General features: G+C 38.3%; 1 protein-coding gene across 1 annotated transcript in view; it reads left to right on the forward strand.

Annotated features, from left to right (window-relative positions):
- LOC124709029 overlaps window positions 1-19,584 on the forward strand; it is a 737,074-nt gene that overhangs the window by 660,359 nt on the left and 57,131 nt on the right. Inside the window, exon 12 of the mRNA XM_047240678.1 lies at window positions 553-618. Coding sequence (XP_047096634.1) covers window positions 553-618 — 66 coding nt within the window. The remainder of the gene's footprint in view (window positions 1-552; window positions 619-19,584) is intronic.

The following is a 19,584-nucleotide window of genomic DNA, read 5'->3' on the forward strand; positions in this document are numbered from 1 at the left end:
TTCACTTTAGACATTCTGCATTGTATGTATTGTGCTGTAAAAGTTACAATATTATATTCTCTCATTCATCTGATTAGGCCTTTTCATCTGAGCTTCACTTATGAAAATAAAGCTGTCATTATTATCTTTGGCTGTGTATAATTCTGATTTTGAATCAGTAATGGGCACCATCAGCTTAACATAGAGTATCATTTAGTTATCATCAGCACAATATATAGAATCTAATTTTTAATAATATTTTTCCACGAGTTTTCTGTCAGTCATTTGCTGTATGCAGTTTCCACTGTGTTCTGTATCTGCAGTATCTTCTGTTGTGTGCACTGTTGAATTACAGTGTTAATTTTATTAAGAACAAAATTAAGTCTTCAAAGTTAGCATTTTTCAGCAAATAATGCTCATTCATATTACAGTAAATACCATAGGAAACTAAAAGACTCCAAAAGGACAGTTTTCAATTACTTATTCCAACAATTCAGTAACTGCCTTGGACTGCATGTAAATGTTATACTACTTTCTAGATAGGTGATGCATGTGCAACATATCTGTCTACAGTTCCTCCTGCTCCAGCCCCATCTCGAGGACCTCCACAAAGGCCAGCCAGTGTACAGCCAGCTACAGGTACATAGTCAATATTTACGGTCAAATATTTTTTCCAGACCTCCATGTAAAGGTAGCAGTGTGGAAAGTATCACGACAAGTGCGATGAAAGCAATTATTTGTAATTATGTAAGATATTTTATAAAGTAACCTGAAGTTTACTTAACATGAATCTGCTTTGTATTGGGTAGTGAAAATATACTTGCTTTTAAATAACTGATCATATAAGTAAAGTCAGCCATTCATCTTATAGACAGACAGTTCATTGTTGACCTTTGTAGCACAGTCGCTGAATTTCACAGTGCTAGCCCCATACATGTTGTCTGGTGCACGTGTGCGTGTGTGTGTGTGTGTGTGTGTGTGTGTGTGTGTGTGTGTGTGTGTTTTTATGACTGACCTCCCCCAACTCTCTCTCTCTCTCTCTCTCTCTCTCTCTCTCTCTCTCTCACACACACACACACACACACACACACACACACACACACACACACACACACACACACACACGTAGCCTTTACATACACAGCTCCAGTCACTCAATACTACCTACTCACCAGTATTTTCAACCTCCAAGAATAGAGCACGCAAAAAGATGAACTGTGGGGAGATGCATACTCAACAAGAGAAAATGTACCACATAACATGCCAGCTGATATTATTATTGTACCAGTTCTATTTGTTGTATGCAATTTAGGATTCTGTTGTACATTTAATGTTGATATTTGTGTTGGTGATGGCAATTCTGCCTTTTTGATGCTTGATATGGATAATGTAAAAGAAGCTCGACACATATTAGACTAAAAATGAGAATGGGTGGGTTGCATATACAGTGTATTAATTTTATGAGTGAGAGTCAGAAGCTGTGGTTGTGGCAGTATGAACATGCACCAGCTCTGCCAGTTGTTCAGAGACAGAGAATATGGAATGAGATAGGGACAAAATGTAAGCAGACAACATCTGCCACACTGTTTAAAAATTTATCATGTGCCTGTCTACTTAGGTGTTCACCAGTCTCTTGTAACAAAGTGTTAGTCACAGCTTAGGAGTTGGTTTCAGAATGATACCTGCATGCTAAGTGTAATACATACCACATCACATGCATCACTGCAGAGTGGAAATTTTGCTCTGAGGAAAAGATAAGATGTTCAAGTGTTGCAGTTGAACAATATTCATTAGAAGAATGAAAGGGAACAGGGATAAGAGTAATTATAAAGGGCACCTGCCTTTTTCAGTGACTGATGAAGTACACTGTAAACATAACATGTCACTTTTTCTCTCATTTGCTAGCAAAAAAATGGTAATGCTTTTGGTTTTTTAATGGCTGATCCACAGAGTAAGACCTCATGAGTGATAGAGAGATAATAGCATGAGCTTCATCACTTTAATTTTTGAGGAGAGAATCATCATATTCCTCAGTCGTATGATAAAGACCAGCATATCTCTGTGCTTTTCAAAGAATATGTACTCTTGTTTGTGTGACCCCTGAGATAGTTTTTATGGTTTTGGAACATGAAGTTATTTATTGTTTATTATGAGATAATTTACCAGTAGACAAACTACAGCAAAAAGTCATTTACACTTACTTGTAGGCAGCAACTGCCTGCTGTCAATTGCTAGCCATTTAATTTGAGGCAGTAGCTTTGTTGGAGAGTGAGCATGCCCATCATTGTGATGGATGGAATTGTTTGGTAACTCAAACAAATGGATTGTCATCAAATGTTGCACATGTCATCAGAGTGATAGATAAATGCAGGATCAACAGGAAGTTTGGTATCAGTGCTTTTGATAGCAGGCTGGTTGTTGATGTTTGGTGAATGAACATTCCATAGGTTCAGATTCTTTATTAGCAGTTGACCATGTGCTGTGGAATAGACTTTACATTAATGATATGATACAGTAGCAACTACTATATTGATAATGTTCACATGACATGCATAAATCATTTATCCTATCTTTATTGGTCGCACCAAATTGTAATCGTAATCTTAAAATTCAATTTTTACACTAATAGTATTCAAGAATTCTCTTAAACTGTAGAGTGGGTTGTTTATTAACCTGTTATACAACTTACTTTTAAAATGATTGGGAGGTGTACTGAATTCTGACTGTGGGAGTTTATTAAAAAGTTGCAAATAGTTCACTCTGTGAGAGTTGTGTGCTGTTTTGTGCAAGCACTGGGCTTTTCAATTTAGCAAGAACTGCTGCCACCAAAGATAGCAACTGTGGGTAATAAAGTGACAATGACAGTGTTTGCCTTTCACTGTAACAGATTGTAAGAGAAGAGGCCACAGTCCAGTAAATCTGTCATCAGTTCATCTCTTAGTAACAACCAATGAATAGCTGAACCATCTGGAAGAAGATCCTTAATATGAGGTACAGATGCCACCACTCCACATATGTGACTCTGCTTCCCACCTGTCACAAGGCACAGAGGTTAGCGCTGATGTGATAACCCCACCACTGAATCTATGAAACGTGGGAAAAAGTCACCTGGTCTGGTGGGTTGTGGGATCAAGAATGTCATAATCCACATGTTATGATGCACCCACCTTGACAACAGCATACTATTCAGGCAGGTAGTGGAGGTATTCCTGTGCTGGGAATGTTTAAGTGGGAAGAAATGAGGTCGGCTCATGTGTCAGCCATTGTCTCTTACCAGTAAACAATTCTGGAAGCTACTTGCGATTTGTACCACCAACAAGTCAATGAATCACTCCAGCAGTCTGAAATTGTGTAAGAACTCTCTGAAGAACACTCACTGAACATGAGTGTAGTGCCCCTCTGCCCCAGCCCCCACACCCCTTCCTCCCCAAGATCATCTGATCTCATTCCTATGAAGCACATTTTTCCCCTCTCCTGTGCAAAACTCTTCACCCCAGAGTAGTACTTTCACCCTACTACTCAATTATTTGCTAGCTGTAGTCCAATCTTTGTCTTTCCTTATAAATTTTGCCATCTAAAGCTCCTTCAAGTGCCATGGAAATTATTCCCTGATGTCTGAACGTGTCCTGTTATCCCGTTCTGTCATCTTGTCAGCGGTTTATGTTCCTTTCTTTGGAGATCCTATAGAGGACTTCCTCAATTCTTATCAGTTCCTAATTTTCAGCATCCTTCTGTAGCACAACATCTCAAACACAGCAATTCTCTTCTGTTCCGGAGTTCCCTTAGTCTATGATTCATTACTATACAATTCTGTGCTCAAAATGTATTTTCTCAAAAATTTCTTCCTCTAACTAAGGCCTACCTTTGATTCTAGTAGACTCTTTTTTGGCCAGGAGTGCCCTCTCTGCCTGTACTACTCTGTTTTTATGTTCTTCATCCATCATGTGTTATTTTGCTTCCAAGGTAACAGAATTCCTTTACTCTGTCTACTCTGTGGTATCCAATTTTTATGTTAATTATCACCTAGTCTCATTTATATTACTCCACATAACTTTTGTCTTGCTTTGATTTACTCTCAATCCACAATGTGTGCTCATTAGACTGCTCATTCCATTCAGCAAGTCTGCAGTTCCAATTCTTTTTCACTGAGGATAACAATATCATCAGTGATATCATTGATATCCTTTCACCAACTCTTAAACCTTTCTTTTACTTCTGTCATTACTTGTTTGATGTACAAATTGAAAAGTCTGAGCACTTCATTCTTTGTCTTCCATTCTTATTATTCCCTCTTGTTCCTTGTACATATGTATATTATCTGTCTTTCCATATTACTTATTCCTATTTTTCTCACACTTTTAAACATCTTGCACCCTTTTACATTGTTGAACACTTTTTCTGGGTTAACAAATCCAATGAATGTGTCTTGATTTTTCTTAATTATGAAGCATAGCAGCAGAACTGACTCTCTGGTGACTTTATCTTTATTAAAACCAAAGTGATAAACATTTAGCAGCTCCTGGATTTTCTTGTCCATTCTTCTGTATATTACTGTTGTCAATGACCTGGATACATGAGACATTACACTGACTGTACAATAGTTCTTATACTTACCAGTCCTTGCTGTCTTCAGGATTGTGTGCACGATATTTTCCTGAAAGTCTGTTGATAGGTTTCTAATTGTATAGTAATTTTGTTGCCAGTTCTCCTGATGATTTTAGAAAGTTTAAAGGAATGTTGTCTATCTGCCCTGTCTTATTGATCACAAATCTTCCAGAGCTCTGTTGATCTTTGACTATAATACTGGATTGCCCATGTCTTCCATATCAGTTCCCATCTCTACCGTACCATCAGTCAAATCCTCATTCTCATTAAGGCCTTATGCTCTTTCCACTTATCCACTCCCTTCTCTGTGTTTAACAATGGAATTTCCATTGCATTCTTAATATTGATGCTCTCGCTTTTTATTTCACCAAAGTTTGTTTCAGCTTTCCTATACATTGCATCTGTCTTTCTGATGACCATTTCTTTTTCAATATCTTCACATTTTTCCTACATCCATTTTGCCTTGTCTTCCCTGCACTTCCTATTTACATCATTCCTAAATAAATTACATTGCTGCTTTCACAGGTGGCTCTGCATCTGATTAGGTAGGATAAGATTGGAACAGGACTAGAGTAGGACATGCTGGGCAGGTGAATTGTGCAGTTTATGCTCTTGGATCTTTGTTGGGGCATGATCATGATGGTAAAGGATTGTTAGTGAAAGTGGAATAGCATAGCAATGGACCAGGATGTTGTGTAGTTAGTTTTGGTGGAGGAATACCACTTTAAAAGGACTGGAGAAGGATTGTGAGTAGGTTGACCCTATTTTCTGATTGAGATAATAGGCAGTTGAAGCCCTTGCGAAAGTCGTGATTCATTTGCTCCAGTCTGGGATTATATTGGGCGATTGGGGGCTGGAGGGCGGGGGGGAGGGGGGGTGCTCCTTTGCAGCCAGTTCTTGGGGATGGTGGGAGAATTAGGGATGTGTGATAATGTGGTGAGGAATATCTGTTTGCGGACTAGTTTTGGGGGATAGCGCCTGTCCATGAAGGCCCTTGTGACACCTTCAGAATAGTGGACAAGGAAATTTTGGTCACTGCAGATATGCTGTCTACAAATAACCAGGATACGATGATGATGATGAAGTCCCATACTCCTTGACAAAGCATAGGGGAACGATGCAGAAGACACGCACCACCATACTCGGCAAGGTCCTAGTGGAGGTGGTTAGCCATTGCTTTCCTCCAACTGTAATGGGGATGAATGATGATAATGAAGACAACACAACAACACCCAGTCATCTCGAGGCAGGGAAAATCCCTGACTCCGCCAGGATTTGAACCCGGGATTCCGTGCTTAGGAAGTGAGAATGCTACTGCGAAACCATGAGCTGCGAACAACCAGGATATATGGGAGTGAATTTTTGGTGTGAAGGTGATGACAGCTGTCAAATTGCAGGTACTGTTGGTGGCTGGTGGGCTTGATATAAGCAGAGGTTTGGAATTATGGATGGGGCCATCACAGAGGTGAAGGTCAGTATCCAGGAAGGTGACAAATTGGCTGAGGAGACCAGGTGAAGCAAATGGGGAAAAAGGCGTTGAGCCTTTGGAGGAATGAATGTGCAGTGTCTTAGCCCTGGGACTAGATCATGAAGTGGAATTAACATGAACCAGAAAGGGGTTTGGAGTTTTGGGATCATAGGAAGTTTTCTTCTAGGTGACCCATAAACGGTTTGGCATAGGAAGGTGCCATGCAAGTGTTCAGGGCTGAGCCACAGATTTGTTTACATATCTTTCCCTCACAGGAGAAGTAGTTGTGTGTGAGGATATAACTGGTTAGATGTGTGAGAAATGGGGTAGTGAGTTTGGAGTTGGAAGGACATTGTGAGAGGTAGTGCTTGATGGCAGCTGGGCCATTGGAATGTGGAACATTGATGTATAGGGAGATGGCATCCACTGTGATGAGTATGGATCTAAATAGAAACGGGATGGTTTGTATCTTTAATATGCGATACTCAGCAGATGAATTTAGGCAAGATGAACTGGTAATTGAGCTGGATGCAACTTGATGCATATCCGTCATATTTATATGAAGGACATCATTTTAGTGTTATATTCTTATTGATCTAAAAATTATTGTCTACATCTACATCTGCATCCATACTCCACAAGCCATCCGACGGTGTGTGGCAGAGGGTACTTAGAGTACCTCTATCGGTTCTCCCTTCTATTCCAGTCTTGTATTGTTCGTGGAAAGAAAGCTTGTCGGTATGCGTCTGTGTGGACTCCAATCTCTCTGATTTTATCCTCATGGTCTCTTCACAAGATATACAAAGGAGGGAGCAATATACTGCTTGACTTCTTGGTGAAGGTATGTTCTCGATACTTCAAGAAAAGCCCGTACTGAGCTATGGAGCGTCTCTCTTGCAGAGTCTTCCACTGGAGTTTATCTATCATCTCCATAATGCTTTCATGATTACTAAATGATCCCGTAATGAAGCACGCTGCTCTCCGTTGGATCTTCTCTATCTCTTCTATCAACCCTATCTGGTGCGGATCCCACACCGGTGAGCAGTATTCAAGCAGTGGGTGAACAAGTGTACTGTAACCTACTTCCTTTGTTTTTGGATTGCATCTCCTTAGGATTCCTCCAATGAATCTCAGTCTGGCATCCATTCTTCCGATGATTAATTTTATATGGTCATTCCATTTTAAATCACTTCTAATGCCTACTCCCAGATAATTTATGGAATTAACTGCTTCCAGGTGCTGACCTGCAATATTGTAGCTAAATGATAAAGGATCTTTCTTTCTACATATTCACCAAACATTACACTTGTCTACATTGACACTCAATTGCCATTCTGTGCACCATGTGTCAATTCGATGTATATCCTCCTGCATTTCAGTACAATTTTCCATTGTTACAACCTCTCGATATACTACAGCATCATCCACAAAAAGCCTCGGTGAACTTCTGATGTTATCCACAAGGTCATTTATGTATAATGTGAATAGCAACAGTTCTGTGACACTCCCCTGTGGCACACCTGAAATCACTCTTATTTCAGAAGACTGCTCACCATTGAGAATGACATGCTGCATTCTGTTATCTAGGAGCTCTTCAATACAATCACACAATTGATCTGATAGTCCAAATGCTCTTACTTTGTTCATTAAATGACTGTGGGGAACTGTATCAAATGCCTTGCGGAAGTCAAGAAACATGGCATCTACCTGGGAACTCGTGTCTGTGGATGAATAGTGTGAGCTGGGTTTCACATAATTGTCTTTTTTGAAACCCATGCCAATTCCTGCAGTGCAAAGTAAGTTTTTGACATATTTCCCATTCTCAAACTACATGGATTGCAAATGTACATCAATGAATAAACCACAATTCACATTTGAACCAAATGTGAATCTAATATAAACAAAAAAATTGAAAAAAGAAGAATCTAGAAATTTTAGATAATTACCATATATTTAGATTAGACAGGAAATTGGAAGAAACAGGATATGAAATGACTGTTACTGAACTGTAGTGGGTGATTATGTAGGTCAGGTCTTGCATTTGGGAGGTTTTGCACCTGGGTTGTGCACTAATGAATGACTTGTGCAGAGCAAGGTTGAGAGCTGGATTGTGATAGGGATAAACATATTGTATAGGTTGTCTGAGTGAAGGAATACTGCTTTGAGTGGTAAGGATAGAATTCTGGATAAGCCATTCCCCATTTTACACAAGATATATTCAGAAACAAGTTGAAGGCTGTGGTTGAGCTTTTCAAGGGCCTAGTGATATTAATAATTGGAGGAGGGTACTGATTCACAGTCGCTATGAGTTGGTATTGTGACAGGTAGGGATTAGTAGTGCAAATATTTTTCCAGACTATATGGGCAGAATATTTTCTGTCTATAAAGGCTCTGACAAGTTAATAACATTTCTCTGCTGTTGTATGTTTCTATGGACAATGTATCAATCAGTCACATATGAGTGTTTGGCATTCCCTATTTTGGTCGATTGTTCACATCTTGGCTACAGGTAGTTCAGTAAGATGTTTTAGAGCATATAGAAAAAGTGAATGCACCTGCTAAATTGCTCTCCTGAGAAATATTAGTTGACTGCTTTCAGTTAACAAGATAAACATGTATGGAGAATTATCCAGTGACCTACCAACACATTCATTCAATGTAAAAGAACTGTTCCAATTTATCTTAAAAGAAAAAAGCATGTCAAAAGACTTTCCTAAAAGTACTGTCTACATTTTTAATGAACTCAGGGGTCAGTAGGCATTCTGTCAACACAGGAAGGCAGAGCAGGTGTTGGCAGAATAGGTCTTCAAGGGAAAAATTCAATATTATATCCCAAATAGCACAACTGCCAACAGAAGGTTTTGACTGTGAGAATGCCTACCTGATCGTAAAACGTGCGTTGAATATGGGTTTATGACATCCATAAACCAATGCATATCTGACATAAAGACTATTCTTGGCAAGCACTGGAATACAGGAATTATTTATTGTCAGGCACTTGTAGCATACTAGTATATCCCAAAAAGAATCAAACTGGCTTGTACTTATTTTTTTATTAATTTTATATTTTGTTCCCTGATAGTGCCTTTCAGATCTAATGATTTGCAAGTTATAATTCTCCTGATGATTTTGTATCAGCAATTCCCAAATCAAACTGACTCCCAAAAAAATCAGGAATAGTGTGTGGCAGACAGACAAGAAAATTCACTTTACTGATACACTTAAAAACCTTAGACAAATTAATAATGGGCATGTAAGAGTCAGCACTGAAAACATTGGTGAACAAAAATGTTTCAGGGAAGGGACAGTGATACACATTGGTCATATAGTAAACTAACCAAAACTATTTTGAGGAGAAGAACAATGAAGAAGAGGGAAAAATGTGGAGAAAAAAAATCAAATGGCTGTCTGTGATGTAAAGTGTATTTTTGTTATTGACTGGTAGTATTGTGGTATTGTTGCACTTTTGTGGTTTCTTGAATAAATGTTTCGTTTCAAAACAGCATTTGGTGTTTTGTCAACATAGTAGCAGATGGGCATAGTCGATAAAGTTTTCACAAAGTGCAACAGTTGTAGTGGATTTGTGTGATAACTTTATGTTATAGCAGTGTAGAAGATGAGACAATGGCCAATGAAAGACAGCAAATTGAAAAACTCACTGATGAAAATTGGAAGACTTGAAGAATTATAATGAGACCTATCTTATAATGTGACGAAATCTTTGATGTCATAGATGGTGAGCTGCTTAAGCAAGAAGAAAGTGAACAAAATTATGAAACCAGTCTTGCTAATTGGACCAAGGCAACTGCAAAGGCAAGGAAATGGCTAAGTCTATCGCTTGACACCAGCCATTACTTTTTGTTGGAGAATGCAAGACTGCTAAAGAGATGTGGGATAAGCTACATAAAATTTATGATGTTCACTCAACCAAAAATATCTATCTGCTTCAACACAAATTTCATAACATTTTGTGGGAAGCAACTGATGGTATACTAGTAGAGTGACCAGCATGAGAACTTCAATTTTCACCAGTTTTAACATAAAAAAATCCCAGAAAGTCGCTAGATTTCTGCCTTCAATATAATATGGTGGAAGACTTAAGAATAGGCTACAACTTGTCAGCCCTGACCAATGACATCATTTCTAAGCCAAAGATAATACAGAGCAAATATATGAAAGCATAATCACTCTTCACAAACAAAGAAGTGTAGCACAGCGAATATGCACCTTAGAGTTACATCACATGAACAAAATTTGTGATCGTACACTGGTAATGCATTCTGATATCAGAAACAAAGAAATGAAACATGGAAAAGAGATGATACAGATGTAGATAATGTAAATCCATTCATGTGATACAACCTTATACAACCAAAAAATTTTAGAAAATGAGAATCTGTGGATAAATGAAATAAAATCAATGGGACAGACGTGGAAGTAAGGGGGTTTTGGTTGGGGAGGAACTAAAAACAAAAACTGATAAAAACAATAAAAACATGGAAAAGAACAAACCTATGTAAAACATCATATGACTATTGCAAATAGTTTGGTAATACTGGTATTGTTTATTCCACTATTTGCAATACTGGTGTTGTGTTTTATATAGGACACCAGTATTATCAAAAATGTAAAAAGAATAAACCTATGTATAACACAACACTAGTATTCATAATAGTGGGAAAAATGACAACTGTAACATGCATATAACAAAACAATTAAAAAATGATGCCTGAAATGTGTTATAAAACATGTAAAAATGTGTGCACAAACAAACACAAACATACACACAAAATTCAAGCTTTCGCAACAAACTGTTGCCTCATCAGGAAAGAGGGAAGGAGAGGGCTCCGGAGATGGGAACTTGCCCTTCAGTATATCCTCTCTTCTCGTCATCCGCCAGGCCTCAATCTCCGCTAATTTCAAGTTGCCGCCACTCATACCTCACCTGTCTTTCAACAACTTCTTTGCCTCTACACTTCTGCCTCGACAGACATCTCTGCCCAAACTCTTTGTCTTTAAATATGTCTGCTTGTGTCTGTATGTGTGGATGGATATGTGCGTGTGTGCGAGTGTATACCTGTCCTTTTTTCCCCCTAAGGTAAGTCTTTCCCCTCCCGGGATTGGAATGACTCCTTACCCTCTCCCTTAAAACCCACTTCCTTTCGTCTTCCCCTCTCCTTCCCTCTTTCCTGATGAGGCAACAGTTTGTTGCGAAAGCTTGAATTTTGTGTGTATGTTTGTGTTTGTTTGTGTGTCTATCGACCTGCCAGCGCTTTTGTTCGGTAAGTCACCTCATCTTTGGTTTTATATATAATTTTTCCCACGTGGAATGTTTCCTTTCATTATATTGATGTAAAAATGTGTAATATACCAGTACAGAATTAAGTAAACAGGTAGACAAATGCCTGTTAAAAATCTACTTATGCTTCACTAACTTAAAATTAAACATAGGTACCTTGATTAAACATACTGTTGTGCTCTGCCATCACCCCCTCATGCTCAATTATATTTTCTTGTCTTTGCTGTTTATCTTCTCTTCAGAGAATGTAGCTGAAGTTGTTCTGAAGCTTATGATGATTGTTGAGAGTACCAATGGTGGTCCCTATCTTTTGCAACATCTCTTTTGGCAGTTCACATGAATGGCAACATTTGCCTTCCATTTTTAGTTCATGTTTTATGCACAATATATAATGCAATGGCTCAATTTTCAATTTGTTCTTTTCATTTGATTTTGTATTGTTTACAAATCTGAACACATGCTCAACATTTACATTAGAACTTGGGAGTGACAACACACTTGAGGTGATATTTGCCAGTTCATGGAAAGAATTTTCTCTTCCAGAGTTTCTATAACAATATACTTCTACCCAAAATTTAACACAGTCATCCACTTCATCCTATTGTACATTGTGTAAATTATTCCACTGTAAGTTAGTAGCTGTTAATATGTCTTTATCGTCTGTAAACAGTTTTGCTATATCAATTACAAACTTTTTTATAGTACTGAGACATTTGTCAGGCGAAATTAGGGCCAGGAAAACACTATGTAGTTGATTTACTATCCCAACAATGGATTTAAGACAACTTACATTCACAATTTTCAAAGGCAGTTTTTGGTCATTAATTGCTCCATACAGCTGCTTCTATATAATTTGTCTAACTGATGAATGGGAGATCAAGTTTTAGGTTTCTCTGAGTAGAAAATCAAAGTTCCTAGGAAGGAATTCTACAGTAGTACAGGAAATTGCTTGTTGCAGAGAATGACACATGTATCTAATTAACTGCAAGTGAAATAATTCAGTTTTCTGACTGTCATTCACGCCATTTTTGATACCAATCATTATCAATGCACTGTTGGTCCCAATTGCTACTAATTTTGCAAAATTCAAACCTCCATCCTTTATACAAGTCTTTGAGATAAGAGAGTCAGCAGCACATTCATTTAGTTGTATTATCTGCAAGTAGGTTGTAGCAATGCTTTGAGTTTGTTTCTGAATTGTACATGATGGCTATACCTAATGACTTCATAAATGAATAATCATTAATTTCATCAGTCACTAAGTTGTAACCCCCACCACCAATATATTTTAACAAATATTCCTCAAAATATGGTCCTGTGACATTGAAAATGGTAGCAGAACATTTTATTCTGTGTATCTTAAGTTCTCTCACACTCCTGGTATCCGTAAAACCCGATTTACAGAGTTCACACATGTGGTCAGTTACTGTGAAAGAACAGTGCTTTCCAGTGAATAATGAAACTTTTGTTTCAAGATTCACTGGTTTGAATGGTAATACGTATGGAAAACAAAAAGGTACTTCCACTTTTATGTGCTTGTTAGTGTTCATATGCTTCGTTAATCACTTAATTTAGCTGATAACTGCACTTTACAATACTTACAACAGCACTTTGCATCATCTCCCTCCACTTTACACAACCACTTTTTGTAGTGTTCAATTTTTAGCCAATCTGCTTGAAGTCTTTGCAGGTACTGTGTCTTAAACAGTTCAATGAATTTATTAAAAAGTGACTATCACTAACCAGCTTCTTAAAAGTGCAAATGGAGAACTACATTGATTTTGTTATTGTCATTTCAATGTCATGATAAGCCATAGGGTAGGGAATCCCAGGAAAAATTTTGGATATTGAACAGTGATATATCAAAATACTGGTATATTGGAAACATTAACACAGTACTTGTAATTAATATCTACCATGTCAGTAACACTGATATTTTGTGGATGCTAACAAGGAATGGTAAATTCATTCCAACAATTTCTTCACATTTCATGTCAAACTAATGTACAATTTACTATCATTGTTTCAAAAAACTCCAAATTAGTTGCGGGAATGCTTTTAAAATGTTCAGAAATGAAGCATGTCACAAAACTAAAAATCTTATCACCAGACTGAATTAAAAAAACGCTAAATCTAGTGACAAAAATGCTAAGTTGGTTACCCTGTATGCAAGGCCATTCAAGCAAACTTGATTAAGAACAAATTCAATTGACATTGTTAGACAAGCTGATTGATGATGGTGACGTCTCAGCATGATTTTTGCAAACTTTGCCTGCAGAGTTCAGTTACATTTATATTGCATGGCATGATTTACCTGCTGAAGATAAGACATGGAATAAGTCACAAAAATTGTGATTAAATTATGAAGTGACAATAACACACCATGGAGATGAAAGTGTAGCTACAGCAATGATGTCGAAAATGAAGATTAACAAACAGCAATCAAGACACCATCAGTCTTCATCTGAATCTGATACATTAAAAACATCTCTTTGTAAAAGGAATTAAGACAGAAAATGCTTTCCATGTGGTAAAGCAACTCACTTATCAAAACAGTGTAAAACAGATTGGTTAGTTTCATAAGTACGAAAAAGGGTCAGTGGTCAAACGCAAGTACTATGACAGGCAAAAGAGAAGATTGTGCTATGTTGTCAAAAGGTGTAACAGCAGTGGAACATTCAGGAAGTTGTAGTTGTACAGATAGGCCTACTTCAAAAACTGAGAGAAAAGTTTTAATGGTGGGATACAACAATTTTTCTGATGTGTGGTACATCGGCAGTGGTGCGACACATCACATAACAGATCAGTGTAATTGGTACACTACGTATGAACGATTTGAAACTCTGAGGGAGATGAATAGTGCCAATAATGGTGTGCAGATTGAAGCATTTGGCACAGGTCGCATTGATGTATGGGTTTTCAATGGTCAAAAATGGACAGAACAATATTTTGAAGATACTTGGTTTTGTCCTGATGGATGCTGTAATCTACTTTCTACATCTACATTTATACTCTGCAAGCCATCCAACAGTGTGTGGCAGCACAACAAGGAATAAATCAAATAATCAAAAATGATGGCAAATTGTGGGTATTTTCCAAAAACAATATTCCTATTGCGATTGCTACATCCAGTGGTGAAAATGAGCTTTATCGTTTAGCTGTGAAGGTTGTTCGTCAAGACAAGTCGTGTGTTGTTGCTGAAATTGATGAGACTTTACAGAGGTGGCATGTAAAAATGGATTATCAAAATGAAACCTATGTGCACCAGTTTTTGAAGGATTGTGGTATAGATACAAAGATTGACAGTAGCTTTTGTGAGGGATGTGTCTATGGTAAACATCACTGGCTAGCATATGACAAAAGAACACAGAAACCCACTAAACGTGGAGAATTAGTTTATGCAGATGTTTGTGGACCAGATGGAGAAAATGATTTGCAAGGCCATCAATACTTTGCTGCTTTCAAGGATGATTTTACCAATTTTAGAGTAACATACCTTTTGCAACACAAAGATGAAGTTAAAGAAAAATTACCACCGTTCATTAAAATGATAAAGACTCAAGTTGATGTTACTGTGAAGTAATAAAATAGAGATGGTGGCAAAGAGTTCCATGATAAAAATGGCTTAATTGGAACGAAACATTCAATTACTGCACCATATATTCCTCAGCAGAATGGAGTTGCTGAGTGACAAAATAGAATACATCTTGGTTCTGCTCTACTGAATACCTACTAAAAGCATTGTTGCTAGAGGCTGTTTGGCTGCAACATACACTTTGAATCGGTCTGGTCCCAAAAAGATTAAAGATAAAACTCCAATTGAAATATTCTTGAAGAGGGAAGGTCGTTTGGATAATTTGTGATATTTGAAACAGAATGCCGTGCGTGGATTCCTACACAAAAACAGAAGTAGATTGATGCTGAATCTTTAAAAGGATATGTGGTTGGTTATGATGATTGTGGATACTGTGTTTATTTTCCTGAAAAGATGTCTGTGCATACATGCAGAGATGTAAAATTCAGCTGGAAACAATAACAGAAACCAGTTATTCGAGAGACAGAAAAGGATATTCATATATCAGATGTAGATGAAAATGTTACAGAGAGTGAACTTGAAAATGTTGATTTTGAAAAGGATAGTCAGTGGAATTTTATGAAGCAAGATGTAGCAATAACTGATGAAAGGGTTAATAATCATCTGTATGATACTGAAAGATAGGTTGTGAGTAGCTTATAAGCAGGAAATGAAGACACAGGAAGCTATAATTTATGTGAACGGTGAAATTTGAGGTTCAAAAAATGGCTCTGAGCACTATGGGACTTAACTTCTGAGGTCATTAGTCCCCTAGAACTTAGAACTACCTAAACCTAACTAACCTAAGGACATCACACACATCCATGCCCGAGGCAGAATTCGAAGCTGTGACCGTAGTGATTGCGCGGTTCCAGGCTGTAGCGCCTAGAAATGTTCGGCCTCCCTGGCCAGCGAAATTTGAGGAAACCATCATGTTACTGTAAAGATTCTGCCCACCAACCAAGACTGATGCCTCTTTGTGACACACCAAGGAACTATAAAGAAGCAGTTTAGTCAGAAAATTCTGATCAATGGAAGAAAGCAATGGAGGAAGAAATGAGTGCTCTAAAAGGAAATGAAACATGGGAACTAGTTCACAGAACTAAAACACAAAAGATGGTTAAAATGTATGGTTATTTACTACAAAATTAAATGCAAGTAAAATGGCAGTTTGATATAACACTAGACTGGTGACAAAAGGATATATTCAGTGTTTTGGAACAGATTATGTTGAGCCCTGTTGCAAGATCTGAGATGATTAGAGCTGTGTTTAGTGTTGCAGTTCAGCGTGATTGGTGCATAAGGCAATCTGATCTGAGGACAGCATTTCTCAATGGTATTCTGAAGGAGGAAATATACATGTAAGAACCAGAAGGCTTTGATGATGGTACTGGATGTATGTGTAAATTACTGAGGAAATGAAAATGAAATGATTGTGTGGCGTTGATGGCCGGGAGATGCCATCCGGAGAAGTTCGGCCACCGAGTTGCAAGTCAAGTTGCAGGTGATGCCAAATTGGGCCACTTGCATTTCAGTGATAATGAGATCATGATGAGGACAATATGACACACAGTCCATGAGTGGAGAAAATCTCCAACCTGTCTGGGAATCAAACATGAAATGCTGGTATAAATGTATTGTTAAATTTCTTAATGGATGTAATTTGTGGGAGAGCTGTTCAGATCCATGAATGTTTTATGTTAAAAACTTGGTATTGCTGGTTTATGTTTATGATGGATTTGCCATAGGCTCTAATGATCCAACAACTAAGTTTATTGAACAGTTGGGTAAACGTTTCCAGATCACTGTAGAAAAGGTTGATTGATTCTTGGGATTACAAATCAAGAAATTTGACAATTGTGTTCAAAAAAATCAGTCTGCTTATGTGAAGAGAATTTTAGAGAAATATAGTGTGATGGATGCAAAACCATTATTTTTACCCATTGAACCAGGATGGATACTGGGTGAGTCACCTCCTCTTAATAACAATAAACTCTATCAAGAAATAGTTGGAAGTTGTATGTATTCGACACAAGGTATAAGACCAAATTTACCACATGCTGTTAATGTTGCATTGAGAGTTCAAGACTTGCCAACATAGGCACAATTTGCATTCCTCAAGTGAATATTCAGGTATCTTAAATTGACAGTTACAGATGGCATTAAGCTTGAAAAGAATGGATATGTGTGTGTGTGTGTGTGTGTGTGTGTGTGTGTGTGTGTGTGTGTGTGTGTGTGTGTGTGTGTGTGTGTGTGCGCGAGTGTATACCCGTCCTTTTTTCCCCCTAAGGTAAGTCTTTCCGCTCCCGGGATTGGAATGACTCCTTACCCTCTCCCTTAAAACCCCTCATCCTTTCGTCTTTCCCTCTCCTTCCCTCTTTCCTGATGAGGCAACAGTTTGTTGCGAAAGCTTGAATTTTGTGTGTATGTTGAAATTAGCGGAGATTGAGGCCTGGTGAATAACGGGAAGAGAGGATATATTGAAGAGCAAGTTCCCATCTCCGGAGTTCGGATAGGTTGGTGTTAGTGGGAAGTATCCAGATAACCCGGACGGTGTAACACTGTGCCAAGATGTGCTGGCCGTGCACCAAGGCATGTTTAGCCACAGGGTGATCCTCATTACCAACAAACACTGTCTGCCTGTGTCCATTCATGCGAATGGACAGTTTGTTGCTGGTCATTCCCACATAGAATGCGTCACAGTGTAGGCAGGTCAGTTGGTAAATCACGTGGGTGCTTTCACACGTGGCTCTGCCTTTGATCGTGTACACCTTCCAGGTTACAGGACTGGAGTAGGTGGTGGTGGGAGGGTGCATGGGACAGGTTTTACACCGGGGGCGGTTACAAGGGTAGGAGCCAGAGGGTAGGGAAGGTGGTTTGCGGATTTCATAGGGATGAACCAAGAGGTTACTAAGGTTAGGTGGACGGCGGAAAGACACTCTTGGTGGAGTGGGGAGGATTTCATGAAGGATGGATCTCATTTCAGGGCAGGATATATGAAAATATATGTAAAAAACAAAGATGCTGTAACATGAAAGTGCTGGTAGATAGACACAATAAAAAACACACAAACACACACACAAATTTCAACCCAAGGTTGCTTCATCAGGAAAGAGGGAAGGAGAGGGAAAGATGAAAGGATGTGGGTTTTAAGGGAGAGGGTAAGGAGTCATTCCAATCCCGGGAGCTGAATGACGTACCTTAGGGGGAAAAAGGACAGGTGTGTGTGTGTGTGTGTGTGTGTGTGTGTGTGTGTGTGTATATATATATATATATATATATATATATATATGTATATATATATATATATATATATATATAATGGAAGGAAACATTCCACGTGGGAAAAATTATATATAAAAACAAAGATGAGGTGACTTACCGAACAAAAGCGCTGGCAGGTCGATAGACACACAAACAAACACAAACATACACACAAAATTCAAGCTTTCGCAACAAACTGTTGCCTCATCAGGAAAGAGGGAAGGAGAGGGGAAGACGAAAGGAAGTGGGTTTTAAGGGAGAGGGTAAGGAGTCATTCCAATCCCGGGAGCGGAAAGACTTACCTTAGGGGGAAAAAAGGACAGGTATACACTCGCACACATGCACATATCCATCCACACATACAGACACAAGCAGACATATTTAAAGACAAAGAGTTTGGGCAGAGATGTCTGTCGAGGCAGAAGTGTAGAGGCAAAGAAGTTGTTGAAAGACAGGTGAGGTATGAGTGGCGGCAACTTGAAATTAGCGGAGATTGAGGCCTGGCGGATGACGAGAAGAGAGGATATACTGAAGGGCAAGTTCCCATCTCCGGAGCCCACATGTGTGGATGGATATGTGCGTGTGTGCGAGTGTATACCTGTCCTTTTTTCCCCCTAAGGTAAGTCTTTCCGCTCCCGGGATTGGAATGACTCCTTACCCTCTCCCTTAAAACCCACTTCCTTTCGTCTTCCCCTCTCCTTCCCTCTTTCCTGATGAGGCAACAGTTTGTTGCGAAAACTTGAATTTTGTGTGTATGTTTGTGTTTGTTTGTGTGTCTATCGACCTGCCAGCGCTTTTGTTCGGTAAGTCACCTCATCTTTGTTTTTATATATATATATATATATATATATATATATATATATATATATATATATATATATATATATATATATGTGTGTGTGTGTGTGTGTGTGTGTGTGTGTGTGTACTAATAATTTTTGGAAGTTGTCTTTCACAGGTCATCGTAATTTTGTTCTTTGGTTTGGCAGTTGTGTACAATGGCTGTCTGTGATGTAAAGTGTGTTTTTGTTTTACACAGACAGTATTGGGGTATTGTCATGCTTTTGTGGTTTTTCAAATAAATGTTTCATTTCAAAATGCCATTTGGTGTTTTGTCAACACAGCTGTTCATGATTTCAAAAGTACTGAAGTATATACTTTAAAATGTAGTAAGTTACCTGTTATAGAATATTTTCAGCTGCTTACTATAACATAGGTAGAGCTTCCTTTTTTCATGGCAGCTGTAGCTCTGCTGGATGTTGGGTGTCTGTGGAGGAATATAGCCAATTCCTTCTGATAGGCTGTTGTCAAGCAGGTATCATATCATCAAGCAGAGTCCTGAAATAAACTCAGTGGTAGGTGTTGGTCTGTGGCAACAGGTATGTTGTACATTGT

Source organism: Schistocerca piceifrons, chromosome 1, assembly GCF_021461385.2.
Source record: "Schistocerca piceifrons isolate TAMUIC-IGC-003096 chromosome 1, iqSchPice1.1, whole genome shotgun sequence".
In the NCBI taxonomy this organism is placed as follows: Eukaryota; Metazoa; Arthropoda; class Insecta; order Orthoptera; family Acrididae; genus Schistocerca; species Schistocerca piceifrons.